The sequence below is a fragment of the Cervus elaphus genome, chromosome 29 (genome assembly GCF_910594005.1).
Source record: "Cervus elaphus chromosome 29, mCerEla1.1, whole genome shotgun sequence".
NCBI classification, from domain to species: Eukaryota; Metazoa; Chordata; class Mammalia; order Artiodactyla; family Cervidae; genus Cervus; species Cervus elaphus.
In genome coordinates this window covers 38389888-38410933 of record NC_057843.1, presented here as the reverse complement: position 1 = coordinate 38410933, position 21046 = coordinate 38389888, and the positions used below count along the sequence as shown (strand labels likewise).

Here is a 21046-nt window from a genome sequence, read left to right as displayed (position 1 = left end):
TTATGTAATGTGGGCTCTAGTTCCCTGCACTGGGAACTCAGTCCCCCTGCATTGGGAGTATGGAGTCTTAATGACTGGACCACCATGGAAGTCCCCTCAAATTTTATCAATGTTTTTCCTGCTAACAATTATAGAAAAACAGAAGTTAAATATTGTAATCAGGGGGCTCTGAGAATCCTAAGACATCTTTAAAAGCATTAGTGATGGGTGTCCCTAGTTATCAATACACAGTGACTCAAATAACCATGATGGTGTAGTTACTCACCTAGAGCCAGTTATCCTGGAGTGTGAAGACAAGTGGGCCTTAGGAAGCATTACTACAAACAAAGCTAGTGGAGGTTATGGAATTCCAGCTGATTTATTTCAAATTCTAAAAGATAATGCTGTTAAAGTGCTGCACTCAATATGTTAACAAATTTGGAAAACTCAGCAGTGGCCACAGGACGGGAAAAGGTCAGTTTCCATTGCAATTCCAAAGAAAAGCAATGCCAAAGAATGTTCAAACTACTGTAGAATTGCACTCATTTCACATGCTAGCAAAGTAATGCTCAAAATTCTTCAAGCTAGGCTTCAGTAGTATGTGAACCGAGCACTTCCAGATGTACAAGCTGGGTTTAGTAAACAAGGGAATTCCAGAAAAACATCTACTTCTGCTTCATGGACTACACTAAAGCCTTTGACTGTGCAGATTACAACAAACTGTGGAAAATTCTTAGAGATAGGAGTACCAGACCACCTTACCTGTCTCCTAATAAACCTGAATGCAGGTCAAGAAACAACAGTTAGAACGGGACATGGAGCAACAGACTGGTTCAAAATTGGGAAAGGAGAACAACAAGACTGTATATTGTCTCCCTGCTTATTTAACTTCTATGCAGAGTACATTATGCAAAATGTGGGGCTGGATGAATCACAAACTGGAATCAAGATTGCTGGGAGAAATATCAGCAACCTCAGATATGCAGATGATACCACTCTAATGGCAGAAATTGAGAAGAAACTGAAGAGCCTCTTGATGAGAGTGGAAGAGGAGAGTGAAAAAGCTGGTTTGAAACTCCACATTAAAAAAAGCTAAGATCATGTCATCCAGTCCCATCACTTCATGGCAAATAGAACAGGAACAAGTGGAAGCAGTGACAGGTTTATCTTTCGGAGCTTTGAAATCATTGCAGATGGGGACTACAGCCATGAAACTAAAAGATGCTTGCTCCTTGGAAGAAAAGCTATGATAAACCTAGACAGTGTATTAAAAAGCAGAGACATCACTTTGCTGACAAAGGTCTATAGAGTCAAAGCTATAGTTTTTCTAGTAGTTATATGTAGATGTGAGAGCTGGACCATAAAGAAGCCTGAGCACTGAAGAATGGATGGTTTTGAACTGCAGTGCTGGAGAAGACTCTTGAGAGTCCCTTGAACAGCAAGGAGATCAAATCAGTCAGCGCTAAAAGAAATCAACCTGAATACTCTTTGGAAGGACTGATGCTGAAGCTGAATCTCCAGTACCTTGGCCACCTGAGATGAAAAGCCAACTCACTGGAAAAGACCCTGATGTTGGGAAAGATTGAAGGCAAAACAAGAAGGGGATGGCAGAGGATGACATGATTAGATTGCATCACTGATTCACTGGACATGAGTTTGAGCAAACCCCAGGAGATAGTGAAGGACAGATGAGCTTGGTGAGCTGCAGTCCATGGGGTTAAACTGTCAGACACAACTTAGCAACTGAACAACAACAACTAGTTATCATCCAAATATAAATGGGACTTGGGCTTATATAGCTCAGTAGTTCCAACCTTCTTAGATGTTCCCTTAGGAGAGAGGCATTTGTCATAGAAGGACAGACCATTTGACTTGTATTTCTTGAAACTCAGAAAGTCTATCACCTCCAACACCTTTAACACCTTTGATAAGACATTTAATCAGGTGTAGGAGAGAGCACAGGCTTTAGAAGTCAAACAAATCTGGGTTTGAAAACCAGTGTAGTAATTTTCCATTGCTATGTAACAAATTACCACAAACTTAGTTGCTTGAGCCTGCACTAATTATCTCACAGTTGTTGTGGGTCAGAAGTTCAGGCATGGCTTCATCGGGTTCTGTGCTTCAGAGACTGTCAACCTGGACTAGGTTCTTATTTGGAGGTTCTACTTCTACAACTTCAACTTCTAAACTAGTGACTTTACTTGGATGTGTAGCTTTATGTATTTCATCAAATTTGGAAAGTTTTGGCTCACATACTCTTTCTATCCATGTCTCTCTCTCCTCTTCTGTGAGACTCGCATTATGTGTATGTAAACATATGCCTTTTTTTTTTTTGGCCACACTGTGCTGCTTATGGGATCTTAGTTCCTGACTAGGGAACTGAACCCATGTCCCCTGCAGTGGAAGTTCAGAGTCCTAACCACCAGGGAATTACCCTCTTTTTTTTTTTTTGTTAAGCTTCTCAAAGTGTGATCCTTAGGCCAGAAGCATCAATATCACTTGGGAAACTGTTAGAAATGTAAATTCTCAGGCCCTAACCCAGAGGTACTGAAAAAACTCTGGGAATGAGACCCAGGAATATGAGCCCTCCAGGCAATTTTAATGCATGATAAAGTTTGAGAACCAATGTTTTATCCAGTTATAATTTATTAATATAGACTAGCCATGCGTGTTTCAATGAATTGATTAATTCATCAACTGTAGTCACAGTGATTAAACACCTACTAGATGCCAAGCACTGAACATACAATGAGATGACTTCTGCTCTAATTGATAGGATCCAGTCCTCAGGCACACTGGATCACAGAGTGTTGTTAGGAAGGCTGCCACATAAACAGGTTTCAAGAGGTAATAAGAGGGTATATATGTGGAAATGTACTTGTGACTAGTCATTGTGGGAGTGCAGAGAGGAGAGTGAAAAAGCTGGCTTGCAACTCAACATTCAAAAAGTGAAGATCATGGCATCCCATCATTAAGTGCCATCACTTCATGACAAATAGATGGGGAAAAAGTGGAAACGGTGACAGATTTTATTTTCTTGGGATCCAAAATCACTGTGGTTGGGACTGCAGCCATGAAATTAAAAGACGCTTGCTCCTCGGAAGAAAAACTATGACAAACTCAGACAGCATTTTTAAAACCAGAGACATCACTTTGCTGACAAAGGCTTGCATAGTCAAAGCTATTATTTTTCCAGTAGTCATGTACGGATGTGAGAGTCAGACCATAAGGAAGGCTGAGTGCCACAGAACGGATGCTTTTGAACTGTGGTGATGGAGAAGACTCTTGAGAATCCCTTGGACAGCAAGGAGATCAAACCAGTCAATGGTGAAATAAATCAAACCTGAATGTTCTTTGGAAGGTCTGATGCCACCTGATGTGAAGAGCCAACTCAGTGGAAAAAACCCTGATGCTGGGAAAGATTCAGGGCAGGAGAAGAGGGTGACAAAGGATGAGATGGTGGGATGGCATCACTCATTCAGTGGACATGAGTTTGAGCAAACTCCAGGAGATAGTAAAGGGCAGGGAAGCCTGGAATGCAGCAGTCCCTGGGGTTACAAAGAGTTGGACACAATTTAGTGACTGAACAACAACAAGAGAAGGAGCACTGGAAATAAAAAGGCATCCTAAAATTGGAGCAGTGTAAGAAAGAGTTCCAGGCTGAGTTGACTAAAAGCCCATTGAACCATTATGATTTGAATAAAGGAGATGATAAGATAGCAGAGTTGGTGGAAGTGTGGTGTTGAGCAATTTTCTCTATAAACTGGGAAGAATGTGTTTCTACCCTGGCCTCTAAATCCATTGCTGAGCTAAGTACACTTTCATCACTGTTGAAATGGGAGTAATCATGGAGGTAATTATAAGAGAAGATATTTATCATTGTGATATATATCAGTGTGAAAGAAGAATATATGAAGGGATTTTAAAAATTGTAATGGACAATTCTGAAAATAAAAGCAGAGAGAATTGTATCATTAAACCCCTATGTATGTATAACCCAACTTTTGAGGTAGTTGTTGTGACCAAATGAGATCATGTGTATAAAGCCTTTATACAGAGCCTTAATATCAGTTCAGTTCAGTCGCTCAGTCATGTCCAACTCGTTGCGACCCCATGAACTGCAACATGCCAGGCCTCTGTGTCCATCACCAGCTCCTAGAGTCTACCCAAACTCATGTCCATTGAGTCGGTGATGCCATTCAACCATCTCATCCTCTGTCATCCCCTTCTCCTCCTGCCCTCAATCTTTCCCAGCATCAGGGTCTTTTCAAATGAGTCAGATCTTCGCATCAGGTGGCCAAAGTATTGGAGTTTCAGCTTCAACATCAGTCCTTCCAATGAACACCCAGGACTGATCTCCTTTAGGATGGACTGGTTGGATCTCCTTGCAGTCCAAGGGACTCTCAAGAGTCTTCTCCAACACCATAGTTCAAAAGCATCAATTCTTCAGCGCTCAGCTTTCTTTATAGTCCAACTCTCACATCCATACATGACCACTGGAAAAACCATAGTCTTGACTAGACTTTATAGGAATTAAGACCATCCCCAAGAAAAAGAAATGCAAAAAAGCAAAACGGCTGTCTAAGGAGGCCTTACAAATAGCTGTGAAAAGAAGGGAAGCAAAAAGCAAAGGAGAAAAAGAAAGATATACCCATTTGAATGCAGAGTTCCAAAGAATAGCAAGGAGAGATAAGAAAGCCTTCCTAAGTGATCAGTGCAAAGAAATAGAGGAAAACAATAGAATGGGAAAGACTAGAGGTCTCTTCAAGAAAATTAGAGATACTACGGGAACATTTCATGCAAAGATGGGCTCAATAAAGGACAGAAATGGTAGGGACTAAACAGAAGCAGAAGATATTAAGAAGAGGTGGCAAGAATACACAGAACTGTACAAAAAAGATCTTCACGACCGAGATAATCACGATGGTGTGATCACTCACCTAGAGCCAGACATCTTGGAATGTGAAGTCAAGTGGGCCTTAGGAAAGCATAACTACAAACAAAGCTAGTGGAGGTGATGGAATTCCAGTTGAGGTATTTCAAATCCTGAAAGATGATGCTATGAAAGTGCTGTACTCAATATGCCAGCAAATTGGAAAACTCAGCAGTGGCCATGGGACTGGAAAAGGTCAGTTTTCATTCCAATCCCAAAGAATGCTCAAACTACCACACAATTGCACTCATCTCACATGCTAGTAAAGTAATGCTCAAAATTCTTCAGTCAGGCTTCAGCAATATGTGAACTGTGAACTTTCACATGTTCAAGCTGGTTTTAGAAAAGGCAGAGGAACCAGAGATCAAATTGTCAACATCTGATGGATCATTGAAAAAGCAACAGAGTTCCAGAAAAACATCTATTTCTGCTTTATTGACTATCCAAAGCCTTTGACTGTGTGGATCACAATAAACTGTGGAAAATTCTTCAAGAAGTGTAATACCAGACCACCTGACCTGCCTCTTGAGAAACCTGTATGCAGGTCAGGAGGCAACAGTTACAACTTGACATGGAACAAGACTGGTTCCAAGTAGGAAAAGGAATATGCCAAGGCTGTATATTGTCATCCTGCTTATTTAACTTATATGCAGAGTACATCATGAGAAACGCTGGGCTGGATGAAGCACAAGCTGGAATCAAGATTGTGGGGAGAAATATCAATAACCTCAGATATGCAGATGACACCACCCTTATGGCAGAAAGTGAAGAAGAATTAAAGAGCCTCTTGATGAAAGTGAAAGAGGAGAGTGAAAAAGTTGGCTTAAAGCTCAACATTCAGAAAACTAAGATCACGGCATCCGGTCCCATCACTTCATGGCAAATAGATGAGGTTACAGTGGCTGACTTTATTTTTCTGGGCTCCAAAATCACTGCAGATGGTGATTGCAGCCATGAAATTAAAAGACACTTACTACTTGGAAGGAAAGTTATGACCAACCTAGACAGCATATTAAAAAGCAGAGACATTATTTTGTCAACAAAGGTCCATCTAGTCAAGGCTATTATTTTTCCAGTGGTCGTGTATGGATGTGAGAGTTGGACTATAAAGGAAGCTGAGCACCGAAGAATTTATGCTTTTGAAGTGTCGTGTTGGAGAAGACTCTTGAGAGTCCCTTGGACTGCAAGGAGATCCAACCAGTCCATCCTAAAGATCAGTCCTGAGTGTTCATTGGAAGGACTGATGCTGAAGCTGAAACTCCAACACTTTGGCCACCTGATGCGAAGAGCTGATTCATTTGAGAAGACCCTGATGTTAGGAAAGATTGAGGGCAGGAGAAGGGGATGACAGAGGATGAGATGGTTGGATGGCATCACCGACTCAATGGACATGGGTTTGGGAGGACTCTAGGAGTTGGTGATGGACAGGGAGGCCTGGCGTGCTGTGGTTCATGGGGTCACAAAGACTCGGACATGCCTGAGCAACTGAACTGAACTGATTAGATGGAGTCTTTCAATAATGGCATGTGTACCAGTCAGGGTTCAAGCAAAAAAGCAAAAGAGGTTAATTGTAGGGATCTGACCTTATCAAGTGTGGGGGCTAGTTTCATAATCTATATGTGACTCTTGTCTTTGTACTTGGTGATAGAGCTCAAAATCAACAGGGATGAGCTGGAAGCTGCATCAGTCGCTCATTGACTCCAAGCCTCTAACTTTAGTGACCAGCAGAAGACAGCTGTCCTTTATCATGGAGCCCATGACAGCTGGGGCTGCTAGGATCAGGTAGGAGCTAGAGGACCAGTGAGCCTGGCTGCTGCTACATGCCAACAAGGTAGTTATGTGAGCTGCAAGGGAGCCTGGTACCTTGTAGTGACCTTTGAAACATAAAAAGTGTGGCTGTGACTTCACTTTTGCCTTTTAAATCTCATGTAAGGTGTTCTTTGCAGTTTGCTTGGCAACCCGCTCCAGTATTCTTGCCTGGAGAATTCCATGGACAGAGAAGCCTGGGAGGCTACAGTCCATGGGGTCACAAAGAGTCAGACGCAACTGAGCACACATACACAAAACTGAGAATTACACACAGAAGGGGATTCAGGGACATGGAGTTTTGGTTATTCATCACTGTGTAACAAACTACCCCCAGAGCCATAGCTTAAAATAGTAACAATCATTTATTGAGCTCAGAAATAGGCAATTTGGGCAGGCCTCAGTGAGGACAGCTCATTTGTGCTACATATGGTGTCAGCTAGGGTGACTCCAAATACTTGTCAGAGGCTGGCTGGGGACTGGAATCATCTGAAGGCTCCCTCACTCCCATGTCTGGTGGTTGATGCTGGCAGCTGGAACAGCTGGTGTTCTGTCTGTGTGGTCTCTCTGGCATCGCAGCTTCATGGTAGCCAGACTTCTTATTAGAGTTCAGAGTTCCAAAGACATGAGATGAGAGAGGCAGACAGACAGTGACAGGCAGACAAAGCTTTTGTTCCGGTTCTGCCATTTATTAGTGGTGTCACTTTAAGCAAGTATCACTTTAAGCATTTATTCTCTCTGATCCTCAGTTCTCAAATATTAAAAATCAGAACTTATATTGGAGTTGCTGAGAAGAAGACCCTTAGGCAATAATTTGAGTGAAAATAGTTTATTTGGAAGTTAATCCCAGGAAATATCAGAAGGGAGCTGGGAAGCTTGCAAGGAAGCCAGTAAAAGGTACTTAAGCAAGTAACCCATTTGGCAATGGAAGCTTAAAACCTCTGGGGAACCCTGGGGAACCACTGTAGAGCTTATGTCTCAGAACTAGGATATCACCTCAAACCAGCCATTGGGTGAGGACTGGGTGGAGGTGGAGGGTGGGGGGTGGGGGTGGGGAGTGGGAGGTGGCTGAGGGAGAATTAATTTCCAGCAGTTTTGCTCTGTTAAGTTCCACAGGTGAGAAGAACCCTCAGACAAAGAGATACAGGTGCTGTTGGAGGGAAATTAAGCAGGTTTGCACTGAAAATAGTAATAGCTGAAGGGATATGAACAGGGCACTGACAGGGGTTGATACAAAGAGTATTAGTTGTTTTTTTAATGTCGTTGAATAACTAAAGTGAGATAATACACAAAACGTCCTCTACTGGTGTGATGGTTTCAGTTTTTGCTTTGGGATCCTCCACATCAGGAGTCAAAGGAGGCATTCAGAGGTCTTGGAATTTTGAATACTGTCAACTTCCTAAAAGTAAGTCTCAACAAATGACATTAATGTATATGGATTACCACTTCCCTCAATGAACTTCACGGCTGATCATGTTAAACTCTGCATTGTTGTTGTTGTTCAGTAGCTAAGTTGGTTCTGACTCTTTGTGACCCCATGGATTGCAGTAGGCCAGGCTTCCTTGTCTCTCACTTCCCTGTCCCTCTCACGGAGTTTGCTCAAACTCATGTCCAGTGAGTCGGTGATGCTATCCAACCATCTCATCCTCTGTTGCTTCCTTCTCCTGCTTTCAATCTTTCCCAGCATCAGGGTCTTTTCCAGTGAGTTGGCTCTTTGCATCAGGTGGCCAAAGTGTTGGATCTTCAGTTTCAGCATCAGTCCTTCCAATGAATATTCAGGGTTGATTTCCTTTAGGACTGACTGGTTTGATTTCCTTGCAGTCCAAGGGAATCACAAGAGTCTTTTCCAGCACCATAATTCAAAACCATCAATTCTTCAGTGCTCAGTTTTCTTTATGATCCAACTCTCACATCCATACATGACTACTGGAAAAACCATAGCTTTGACTATAATAGGGATCTTTGTTAGCAAAATGATGTCTCTGCTTTTTAATGTGTTTTCTAGGTTTGTCATAGCTTTCCTTCCAAGGAGCAAGCATCTTTAACTTCATTGCTGCAGTCACTTTCTGCAGTAATTTTGAAGCCCAAGAAGATAAAACCTGTCACTGGTTCCACTTTTCCCCCTTCTATTTGCCATGAAGTGATGAGACTGGATCCCATGATTTTCTTTTTTGAATGTTGAGTTTTAAGTCAGCTTTTTCACTGTCCTCTTTCACCCTCCTCAAGAAACTTTTTATTTCCTCTTTGCTTTTGCTATTACAATGGTATCATCTGCATATATTAGGTTGTTGGTATTTCTCCTGGTAGTCTTGATTCCAGCTTGTGATTCATCCAGCCTGGCATTTTGCACAGAAATATAAAGTAATATGCACAGAAGGTAAATAAGCAGGGTGATAATTAACAGTCTTGATTTATTCCTTTCTCAATTTTGAAACAGTTCATTGTTTCATGTCTGGTTCTAATTGCTGCTTCTTGACCTGCATACAGATTTCTCTGGAGATAGATAAGATGGTCTGGTATTCCCATCTCTTGAAGAATTTTCCACAGTTTGTTGTGATCCACACAGTCAAAGGCTTTAGCATAGTCAATAAAGCAGAGTAGATGTTTTTCTGGAATTCCCTTGCTTTCTCCATGACTGAATGAATGTTGGCAATTTGATCACTGGTTCCTCTGCTTTTCTAAATCCAGCTCGTATATCTGGAAGTTTTCAGTTCACATACTGCTGAAGCCTAGCTTGAAGATTTTGAGCATTACCTTGCTAGCATGTGAAATGAGTGCAAATTGTGTGGTAGTTTGAACATTCTTTGGCATTGCCCTTCTTTGGGATTGAAATAAAAACTGACTTTTTCCAGTCCTGTGGCCACTGCTGAGTTTTCCAAATTTGCTGTCATATTGTGTGTAGTATTTTAATAGCATCATCTTTTAGGATTTGTAATAGCTCAGCTGGAATTCCATCACCTCCACTAGCTTTGTTCACATTAATGCTTCCTAAGACCCACTTAACTTCACACTCCAGGATGTCTGGCTCTAGGTGAGTGGCCACACCATCATGGTTATCTGGGTCATTAAGAGCTTTTTTATACAGTTCTGTGTATTTTTGCTACCGCTTCTTAATCTCTTCTCCTTCAGTAAGGTCCTTATGGTTTCTGTGCTTTATCGTGCCCTCATTTCATGAAATATTCCCTTGGTATCTCCAATTTTCTTGAAGAGATCTCTAGTCTTTCTCGTTCTATTGTTTTCCTCTGTTTCTTTGCATTGTTCATTTAAAAGGCTTTCTGTTTGCTATGCTCTGGAACTTTATATTCGGTTGGGTATATCTTTCCCTTTTTCTGTTGCCTTTCAGTTCTCTTCTTTTCCTGGCTATTTGTAAAGCCTTTGCTGTCAGACAACCACTTTGCCATCTTGCATTTCTTTTTCTCTGGGATGGTTTGGTCACTGCCTCCTATACAATGTTATGAACCTCTGTCCATAGTTCTTCAGGCACTCTGTCTACCAGTTCTAACCCCTTGACTCTGTTTGTCACCTCCACTGTATAATCATAAGGGATTGGTTTAGGTCATACATGAATGTGCTAGTGGTTTTCCCTACTTTCTTCACTTTAAGTCTGAATTTTGCAACAAGGAATTCATGATCTGAGCCACAGTCAGCTCTTGATCTTGTTTTTGCTGACTATATACAGTTTCTCCATCTTCAGCTACAAAGAATATAATCAATCTGATTTCAGTGTTGACCCTCTGGTGATGTCCATATGTAAAATAGTCTCTTGTGTTGTTCGAAGAGGGTGTTTCCTCTGACCAGTATGTTCTCTTGACAAAACTCTGTTAGCCTTTGCCCTACTTCATTTTGTACTCCAAGGGTAAACTTGCCTGTTATTCCAGATATCTCTTAGCTTCCTACTTTTACATTCTAATCCCCTATGATGAAAAGGATGTCTTTTATGGTGTTAGTTCTAGAAGGTCTTGTAGTCTTCATAGACTCTACAGATGACCATTATATCTACTACTGTGGGCAAAAATCCCTTAGAAGAAATAGAGTAGCCCTCATAATCAACAGAAGAGTCTTAAATGCAGTCTCAAAAATGACAGAATGATCTTTGCTCGTTTCCAAGGCAAACCATTCAATATCACAGTAATCCAAGTCTATGCCCCAACCAGTAATGCTGAAGAAGCTGAAGTTGAATGGTTCTAAGAAGACCTACAAGACCTTCTAGAACTAGCACCAAAAAAAAAAAGATATCCTTTTCATCATAGGGGACTGGAATGTAAAAGTAGGAAGTCAAGAGATACCTGGAATAACAGGCAAATTTGGCCTTGGAGTACAAAATGAAGCAGGGCAAAGGCTAACAGAGTTTTGCCAAGAGAATGCACTGGTCATAGCAAACACCTTCTTCCAACAAGAGATGACTCTACACATGGACATCACCAGATGGTCAATACCGAAATCAGATTGATTATATTCTTGTAGCCAAAGATGGATAAGCTGTATACAGTCAGCAAAAACAAGACTGGGAGCTGACTGTGGCTCAGATCATGAACTGCTTATTGCCAAGTGAAAAGTGAAAGTCACTCAGTTGAGTCCGACTCTTTGTGACCCCAAGGACTATACAGTCCATGGAATTCTCCAGGCCAGAATACTGGAGTGGGTAGCCTTTCCCTTCTCCAGGGGATCTTCCCAACACAGGAAATGAAACTAGGTCTCCCGCATTGCAGGCAGATTCTTTACCAGATGAGCCACAAGGGAAGCCCAAGGATACTGGAGTGGGGGGCCTATCCCTTCTCCAGCAGATCTTCCCAACCCAGGAATCAAACCAGGGTCTCCTGCATTACAGGCAGATTCTTTACCAATTGCCCTGTCAGGGAAGCAGAGAAAATTCTTCAAGAGATGGGAATACCAGACCACCTACCTGCCTCCTGAGAAATCTGTATGCTGTCAAGAAGCAACAGTTAAAACTGGACATGGAACAACAGACAGGGAAAGTGGTACGTCAAGGTCGTATATTGTCACCCTGCTTATTTAAGTTATATGCAGAGTACATCATGTGAAGTGCTGGGGTGGATGAAGCACAAGTTGGAATCAAGGTTGCAGGGTGAAATATCAATAACCTCAGATACGCAGATGACACCACCCTTATGGCAGAAAGTGAAGAGGAACTGAAGATCCTCTTGATGCAAGTGAAAGACGAGAGTGAAAAAGCTGGCTTAAAACTCAACATTCAGAAAACTAAGATCATGGCATCCAGTCCCATTACTTCATGGCAATAGATAGGGAAACAATGGAAACAGTGAGAGAGCTTATTTTCTTGGGCTCCAAAATCACTGCAGATGGTGATTGCAGGCATGAAATTAAAAGACACTTGCTCCTTGGAAGAAAAGCTATGAGAAGCCTAAACACCATATTAAAAAACAGAGACATTGCTGACAAAGGTCCATCTAGTCAAAGCTATGGTTTTTCCAGTAGTCATGTATGGATGTGAGAGTGGACTATAACAAAAGTTGAGCACTGAAGAATTGATGTTTTTGAACTGTGGTGTTGGAGAAGACTCTGAAAAATCTCTTGGACAACAAGGAGATCAAACCAGTCAATCCTAGAGGAAATCAGTTCTGAATATTCATTGGAAGGACTGATGCTGAAGCTAAAACTCCAATACTTTGGCCACTTAATGCGAAGAACTGACTCACTGGAAAAGACTCTGATGCTGGGAAAGATTGAGGGCAGGAGAAGGGGACGACAGAGGATGAGATGGTTGGATGGCATCACTGATGCAATGGACATGAGTTTGAGCAAGCTCAGGAGTTTGGTGATGGACAGGGAAGCCTATCCTGCTGTAGTCCATGGAGTCACAAAGAGTGGTACTCTACTGAGGGACTGAACTTAACACCTCTAATAGCCTATAGGAGTTCAGACCTTCCAGCGGTTCCTCATAACTCTTAACCCACATAAGACTAGCCACCTTCTTTAATCTTACTCAAACTCTGACCCCTTCCAGAAGCCCCTCTTTCCCCATATGTTCTGGAACTCATGATCTGGTAATATTTCCCAAGAATAGCTGCAAACCAACTGTATTATGGAATTGAACTCCCAAGTCTGCAGTCATTTTATACTTAACTGTGTTATCTTCGAAGATTTTTGAACAGAGGAGTGACATAATCCAATCTTTGCAAAGATTTTGGTGTGCACGATTAGAAGATGACAGAGGGAAAGAGGGAAAAGCTGTGTGTGTCTAAGGTATTACAGTTACCCATTTTGAGGCATGAGAGGCGGGAGAACCCGACTTGGTGATAGTAGAGGAAGCCACTGAGGTGAAAGTGGCAAAGCTTCGTGTCTAGTAAACAATGGCCTGGTATCTGAAGACTTCGGTTCCAGTCTAGCAGTGTTGCTGGTGTCTTCCTCAAGTGTAGGGAAGGAATGACGCTGCCTCGCCGGGTCACAGAGCAGAGCGAGGGGATAAAACTGGCTGCGTGCTCAGCACTGTGTCTGCAACAGGGTAAAGCGCGCCAATCCTGTTTTCTTTTCTATTAAGAAAAAGCGGGGGGAGATTATACCATCCACATCCCAGAGATTGCCGTTAGTGGTGAGCCTAAGTACCGGGCATGCTGTCCACTCCCCTTACCCCTACGGGGGAAAGACCCCGAAGAATCTGGCAGGGAGGGTGTGCTCCAGAGCGTTCGCTCCCCGGCCTCTCGGCAATCCACCCCCCGCCCCAAAGCTCCTCCAGCCGAGAGCTGTTGCCGGGGCCCGGGCGCCGCCCAACTCCAGCGCAGGCCAATGGTAGCGCGGCCTGGGCACCGCCCAGCCGCAGTGAAGGCCTATAGCGGCGCGGCACGGGCACCGCCCTGATTCTCCGCCGGCCAATAGCGGCGTGGCCCGGTGCGGGGGCCCGCCTCCAGCCGGGCGGGTAGGTGGAGAGGCGGTCACCGGCTCCGCCTCACTCCCCTCTGACCCGGTGTCTCGTCTCTCTCTCTTCCTGTTCCAAACCACGTGGACGCGCCGGGGGCTGCGGGAGGGAACCCAGGCCGCCCCTCCCGCTGTCGCTGCTACTGCCAGTACCGCAACCCCCTCACCCATCCGAAGTCGCCTCGTCCCTGCTACCCGCGTCTTTGCGGAGGGCGTGCACATGGCGACCCAGGCGCACTCCCTCAGCTACTCAGGCTGCAACTTCTTGCGCCAGCGTCTGGTCCTGTCCACTCTGAGCGGGCGCCCTGTCAAAATCCGAAAGATTCGGGCCAGAGACGACAACCCCGGCCTCCGAGGTAACTCCGGGGCGCGCAGCTCGCAGGGTGGGCGCAGGGCCCGAGGGGAGACCGCGCTCTTTCCCTGGGGGCCGGCACGCAGGGAGCCTCCGGGTTCCGTGGGCGCGTGGGGGAGGGCTCGCAGCGCGTCGCCCCCCGCCCCAAGAACGCGCCTGAGGTTGTGGGGAGGCGGGGTCGCGCCCCGAGGACTGAGCTCTGGTGCGCGCGGCGCTCCGCGTCTCGCAGCCGCTGGTAGTAAACAGCTACACGTTTTCCAGCATTACGTGTTGCAACATAGCCCAGGCATCGCCCCCTCGTTTGTCTTGAGTCCCTCTTGCTCTCGCTATAAACCTCTCAAAAGAGAGAAACAGTTTGTTGGACCGAAGTGTGGTGAATGGGCAGATGTAAAGACGGAGAGAGATGTGGAGAGAGCGAAGTACCACTGGTTGGTTTGGTCCCCTGTCCCAAAACAGGTCTCAGAAGCAGATGTCCCCTTGGTCGCCACCGGCTATCCCTGTCGCCATGATTTCTCGGCTGTCCTCACACATCTCCTTGCGTGTGGATTAAAGAATTTTTAAAAATTCTGTGTTTGTTTTCAGCCGTCACTGTGATTGGTTTGTGCAGGACAGAAGCTTTGAGATAAATTTGTAACAGTCATGGGCCTAATTGCCTTGACTTTAGTAAAGGGTTCATGACAAGTGCTAAACTATAGGCTTCAGAGCTCTCTTTTTGCCCTACAGGGGTGAATAGGTGAAAAATAAGGCCCCATTTAAATCCATATCAGGTTAACGGTGTCCGAATTTCAACTGGTCCCCTGGAATAAGCCTCATTATATTTAAAAGCTTCTGTCTGGTTATTCCGAATTGGGAAAATCACTTCAAGAAAAAAACCTCTCTGCATATTGAAGGAGAAGAGGGTTTGTGGTTGGTCCTGGGAGCTTTCTGGGCCCTGTTGGTGTGTTTAATTTTGCACTGGCTCCTATCGTCAGTGGCCAGCCCGTCTCATCATCTGTCTGAATGCATTTTCTGGATGTTTCTGCCTCTCTTGAAGGGTGATTGGTTGCACGTAAGGGGAAATGCCATGTCATTGATGGAGATAGAAGGTTTCTAAGGAAAGAACCAGATGAACCCCTGTACCATGGAGAGGAACCTGGTGACAGTGAGAAAGGCTTCTGTTGGTACATGATTATTAGTGCCCTCACTGTCCTGAAGAAGTTGAGGGGCCGCTAGCATGGTTTTTGCCAGATGCTCTTCCTCTCAACATTTCTTACCTTAATTTTGAGTCTGACCCTTGGGCGAAGCAATTGCTTGATTGCTCTACTCTGGTATTCCCTATCAACCCTCCCATTAGCCCCCTATATTAGCCTAGAGAACTCATAGCTACCTGGATGTGGTATGAAGACAAGGTTCTAGGAACACTGGGGATAGCATTTTTAAATAGAAGTACTTTAGCTCCCCAGGTGGCTCAGTGGTAAAGAATCTGCCTGCTCATTCAGGAGACGTGGGTTCAGTCCTTGGGTGGGGAAGATCCCCTGGAGGAGAAAATGGCAACCAACCCCAGTATTCTTGCCTGGAGAATCCCACGGACAGAGGAGCCAGGAGGGCTACAGTCCATAGGGTCACAAAGTCAGACAAGACTGAGTGACTGAGCATACATTCATACTTTAGCCTGTAGACCTGGGATTTCTATTGGAAATATCGTGCTCATGAGATATAATTTAGTGATGTTTCCCTTTCTCCCTCCTGAACTGTTTGTATCTCTTCACTGCCACACACATGAATGGAGCTTGGGCACTTGGCATTTTCCTGAAAAGATACAAGGCTCTGGTACCTGGGGACGGGAGTACTGGTTAGCAGAAGTGCTGGTATTATATGAGGAGCACTCTGTATAGCCTTATTTGCCTTACCTTATTAATATACTAGGGAGTAAAAAGAGACCCTTAATTTAGACCTTCTTGGCTGGATTCAAGGCCTCAGAAATTCTGTAGACATGTATTAATTTCTACGGAGAGAACTAAGATATACGTATATACGTTCATTCATAGACATATATATATATATATGTCAGACATATATATGTAAGTGTATTTACATACACACATATAAATACATGTAGCCCCTGACACATGATGTGATCATAGTCGAATGAGTCTGTAGTAACTTCAGTGGAGATGTAGCCAACGAATGTCTTATCTGTCATCTGTCCCTTTCTGGCTCTTCCTGACTTAGATTCTGAGAGTTAGAAAAAACTCAGCATCTCCAATAAAATTTTCAGCTCAAGTGCAAGAATTATATTTCCTGAAGGTGCTTACTTAAGTATCTTCTCTGGTGTGAGCTTTGGAGGGTGGAGGTGGCATCTCCAGAATAGTCATTCATAAAAGATTCATTGAGCCACAGGTTGAGCACAGCTTTGTGGAGGTGTAAGCATGAGAAGCTCATTGCTCCGCTCTCAAGGAGCTTTCTGAGGAACAGCTGAGAGAGTAGGTATCCTGAGTAACTTGAGGTAGCAAGTTGTAATGGGGCTCCGCAGAGTTAGAGCAGCGGCTTGCCCGGAGATTATGATGGAAGACTCTCTGGATCTTCTGATCTGACCGGACAGGACTGAGATGGTGGCTTCGGGAATCTGGTGAAAGAAACAGCTTTTAAGTCAAAAAGTTCTTCATTTTCTTTATTTTGTGGAGGTGTATACCCTCCGAGGTGGCACAGTGGTAAAGAATCTGCCTGCCAATGTAAGAGACGGGAGAGATGTGGGTTCTCTCCCCGGGTTGGGATGATCCCCTGGAGTAGGAAATGACAACCCACTCTAGTATTCTTGCCTGGAAAATTACACGAACAGAGAAGCATGGCAGACTACAATACATGGGGTTGCAAAGAGTCGGACAAGACTGAGCACACAAAGGTGATGAATAAATTCTTCATTTGTCATGGTAGATTGGGAGTTGAGAGCTTGGGCTCAATTAGATCTCTGTTTGAAATAGGGTTCTGCTTTTGCTGTTAGCTATTGGAGCTCCTGAGCCTCAGTTTTTTTCATCTGTAAAGTGAGGCCATTACTACAACTTCAGAGGGTCATGTGAGAATTAAATGAAATAGTGCTTGAAAGTACACTCAACAGAGCCTGGTGTGTAGGAAGAGTAAACACTAGCTGGTTTTATTTTTTGTAAAATAAAATTTTTGTTCACTGGTATAGTTCCGTTGTCTGGCATTCAAAATCTGTTCCTGCTTCTATATGGAAAATTTTCGAATATTTAATTGTACCTTCTCTGTTTTCTTTTTAGGCTAAAGGTTTCCTTTTAGGTGATGGCTTCCAAATATTTGTGTGTTATATGTATAATGCAGTAGTTCTTAGGCAGGAGCAGTTTTGCTTCCCAGGGATATTTGGTAGTGTTTGGAGACATTTTTGGTTGTCAAAACTGAGAGGCTGCTCCTGGCACCTGGTGGGTGGAGCCCAGGGATGCTCCTAAACATCCTACAGTGCACTGGACAGCTGCCCACACAAAGAACTATTCTGTGCAAAATATCGGTGCTGATGTTGGAAAACTCTGCTCTTCCAGACTTAATTGGGCTTTCCAGGTGGCTCAGTGGTAAACAATCCACCTGCCAATGCAGGAGATGTGGGTTCAATCCCTGGGTAAGGAAGATCTGGAGAAGGGAATGGCAACCCACTCTAATGTTCTTGCCTGGTAAATTCCATGGACAGAGAAGCTTGGTGGGCTACAGTTCGTGGGGTCCCAAAAGAATCGGACACACTTAGTGACTAAACAACAGCAAGAACTGAATTTAATTGTTAAGCTTTTTCTTTTCTTCATATCTGTAATGACTGGGAATCACAGCATGAGGTACCAAGAAAACAGCAAGAAGATTCAGAAGGGGATGAGACACAGATCAAATTGTGATTTCAGCTAGATTTGTTAATCTCTTAAATAGATTATTTTTCTCCTCTGAATGAGGAATTGTAAACAATGAGAAGAATTTGAATCCCAAAGAAAGAAGATCCTGGAATAGTTTTTATTAATTATGCAGCCACATGTGTAATATTTACTTCACTTTTGAGGAACATGAATGATTATATTGCCTCATTAGATTCTTTCCATCAGTGAGGAGGAAATAAATATTCTTCTGTTGCTGTTTTACTAAAGGTAGAAAAGGCAAGACATGGTTAAGTAAGATAGCTGGTGAAGTTAAATATCCAGTCAGTAACAGAGCAAGAGGCAGACGGCAGCCAGCTCCAGTCGGCAAGGCCTATTCCCCCAGCTGACTGCTTGGTGGACTTGAGTGTTCCTCAGATTATAAAGCAGCTGCCCAACATGCTTCTGTTTCTGGATTTCACGAGGGCTATATCCTGCAGGGTTCCGTTGAATTAACATTTTCTGGGCAAAGGTGAGCTCCATATGGAAAGAATTCACAAGAATGATGATTTTTTAAAAGTGGGAATACAGAAATGATGGACTTGGGTAAGAGCCCTGATTTAGCACTTAGGACATGGGATTGCTGCTACCCATGTCCCTGAGTAGGTCACATGTTTAAGCTTTGCTCTGAAACTGGAGAGAGGAGATCTTTGGTCCTCGGGGAGTACTGCACGTGGCTTAACCAGATGAGTTTCTGAAAAAGGAGGGGTAAGTGAAATTTTAATAAAAAGAATCCTTTAAAATGTGCTGAGGAAACATGCCACATGGAGGTCCTTAAAGGTAAAATGTCTTTTGGCAAACTGATACATTGTTTTGGGGATAAATGTGGGTGTTCATGAATTGGATTTTGTAAAAGGAGAATTGTAAGGGCAAATTATTTTTCTTCTCTGCTCTCAATACTTCTGACACCAGATGTGTGGGGTTTCCTTTCCACACCAGGCAGTTCTCCAATTCCCAGTGGACATTCACTGGGTGTGCTACAAATTTAACTCAATTGTGAACTACCTCAGTGGTAATAACATTAAATCCCACAGGTTAAGGACTTAATCTCAAATCCCAGTCACAAGCCCAGACTTCGTAGCAACCAGTTATAATTTGGGGGTTCCCAAACCCCCTCCTGAGGTCTAATAATTTGCTAAACTTATGTCTCATGAAGCTCAGGGAAATATTTATTTGCATTTACCAGTTCATAATAAAGGATATAAAAGATAAAGATGAGAAGTCAGATGAAGAGATACATAGGGTAGGTCCAGAAGAGTCCTGAAGGGGCTTCCATCCCTGTGGAATGGTGGGGGTTTGTTATTCTCCCAGAATGTGGATTCTTTTGTTTTGTTTTAAACTAACCTGAAGTTCTCTCCTTGTTCAAGAATTTTTACCAGGGCTTGATCTCCAGGCCCACCTCCGCACCACACCACCCCCGTAGAAGTCAGTAGGATTGAAAGTTCTAACCGGCTACTCTTTTGATTTTTCTGGTGACCAGCCCCATCCTGAGGCTGTCTAGGGGCTCCACCCTAAGTCAGCTCAGCAGCATAAACTCAGGTGTGTTCAAAAGGGGCTCTATGAATAGCTTTTAAAGTAGACTCCTGTCACTCTGGAACTTCCAAGGTTTTTTTTCTTTTTTTTTTTTTAGGAACTCTGTGCTGGGAACAAAGACTAACTGTATTTCTTATTATACCACAGGATGTATCTGTACTTTATTTCAGTATGGTCTGGGACTCAAAGTTGTTGATAGATAACTGGAATTGGGGGAGGCCTGACCACTATACTAATGATAAGCGTGGATTTCGTATTCCTACCAGTAGTGAAGGAATGATTTAGTTTCTGTGCATTCTTGCCAGCATTTGGTGTTGTCACTGTTTTTAACTGTAGCCATTCTGATTAATGTGTAGTGCTGTCTTGTAGTTTAATTTGCACATTCCTAATGGCTAATGATATTGAATAACATTTCATGTCTTTTGCCATTTTCTAGTAGGATTTTTTTTTTTTTTTCTGTTAAGTTTTGAGAGTTCTTTACATATTCTAGTCCTTTGTCAAATATGTAGTTTCCTAGTTCCTGGTATTTTATCTCACTCTACAGCTTGCCTTTTTATACTGTAACATGGTCTTTTGCAGAGGGAAAGTTTTAATGAAATAGAATTTATCAGATTTTTCTTTTACTGCGTGTACCTTTGGTGAAAAGTTTAAGAACTGTTTGCCTAGCCTTAGACCTGAAGATTTTCTTTTTTTTTTCCTGTAAGTTTTATAGTTTTACATTTTATATTTAAGTTAATATTTGTATGAGGTTTAAAACTTAGGTCAGTGTTCATTTTTTTGCTTATGAATGTCCAACTGCTCTAGCACCATTTGTACAAGTGGCTGTCTTCCATTTAATCACTTTTTAACAAATCACTTTGTTAAAAAAAAAATTGGGCACATTTGTGTGGGTCTCTTTCTGGGTTCTCTGTTCTGTTCCACTGACCTTTATGTCTGTCCCTTTGTCAGTACCACACTCTTATGATTTTTGTTGTTCAGTCCCTCAGTCGTGTCTGACTCCTTGTGACCCCATAGACTGCAGCACACTAGGCTTCCCTGTCCTTCACTATCTCCTGAAGTTTGCTCAAATTCATGTTCATTGAGTCAATGATGCCATCCAACCATCTCATCTTCTGTTGCTTCCTTGTCCTTCTGCCCTCAGTCTTTCCCAGCATCAGGCAGGGTCTTTTGCAATGAGTTGGCTCTTCGCATCAGGTGGCCAAAGTAGTGGAGCTTCAGTTTCAGCATCAGTCCTTCCAATGAATATTCAGGGTTGGTTTCCTTTAGAATTGACTGGTTTGATTTCCTTGAAGACCAAGGGACTCTCAAGAGTCCTCACCAGCACCATAATTTGAAAGCATCCATTCTTCTGAGCTCAGTCTTCTTTATGGTTAAACTCTCACATCCATACATGACTACTAGAAAAACCATAGCTTTGACTATACAGACCTCTGTCAGCAAGGTAATGTCTCTGCTTTTTAATACACTGTCTAGGTTTGACATAGCTTTTCTTTCAGGGAACAAGTGTCTTTTATTTTCATGGCTGCAGTCACCATCCACAATGATTTTGGATCCCAAGAAAATAAAATCTGTCACCATTTCCACTTTTTCCCCGTCTATTTGCCATGAAGTGATGGGACTGGATGCTATTATCTTTGTTTTTTGAATGTTGAGTATTAAGTG

General features: G+C 43.2%; 1 protein-coding gene across 3 annotated transcripts in view; it reads left to right on the top strand.

Annotated features, from left to right (window-relative positions):
* RCL1 (RNA terminal phosphate cyclase like 1) overlaps positions 1–21046 on the top strand; it is an 89376-nt gene that overhangs the window by 14353 nt on the left and 53977 nt on the right. The window contains exons 1-2 of one of the 3 annotated variants that reach the window (XM_043890894.1): positions 13849–13968; positions 19219–19390. The exons of 1 other annotated variant lie outside the window; for it this stretch is intronic. Coding sequence is in view for 1 of the 2 variants with exons in the window: in XM_043890892.1 (XP_043746827.1) it covers positions 13833–13968 (136 nt within the window). In the remaining variant the exon portion in view is untranslated. Of the gene's footprint in view, positions 1–13645; positions 13969–19218; positions 19391–21046 lie in introns of those variants that run through there. One more of the 3 variants, XM_043890892.1, reaches the window with a different exon arrangement.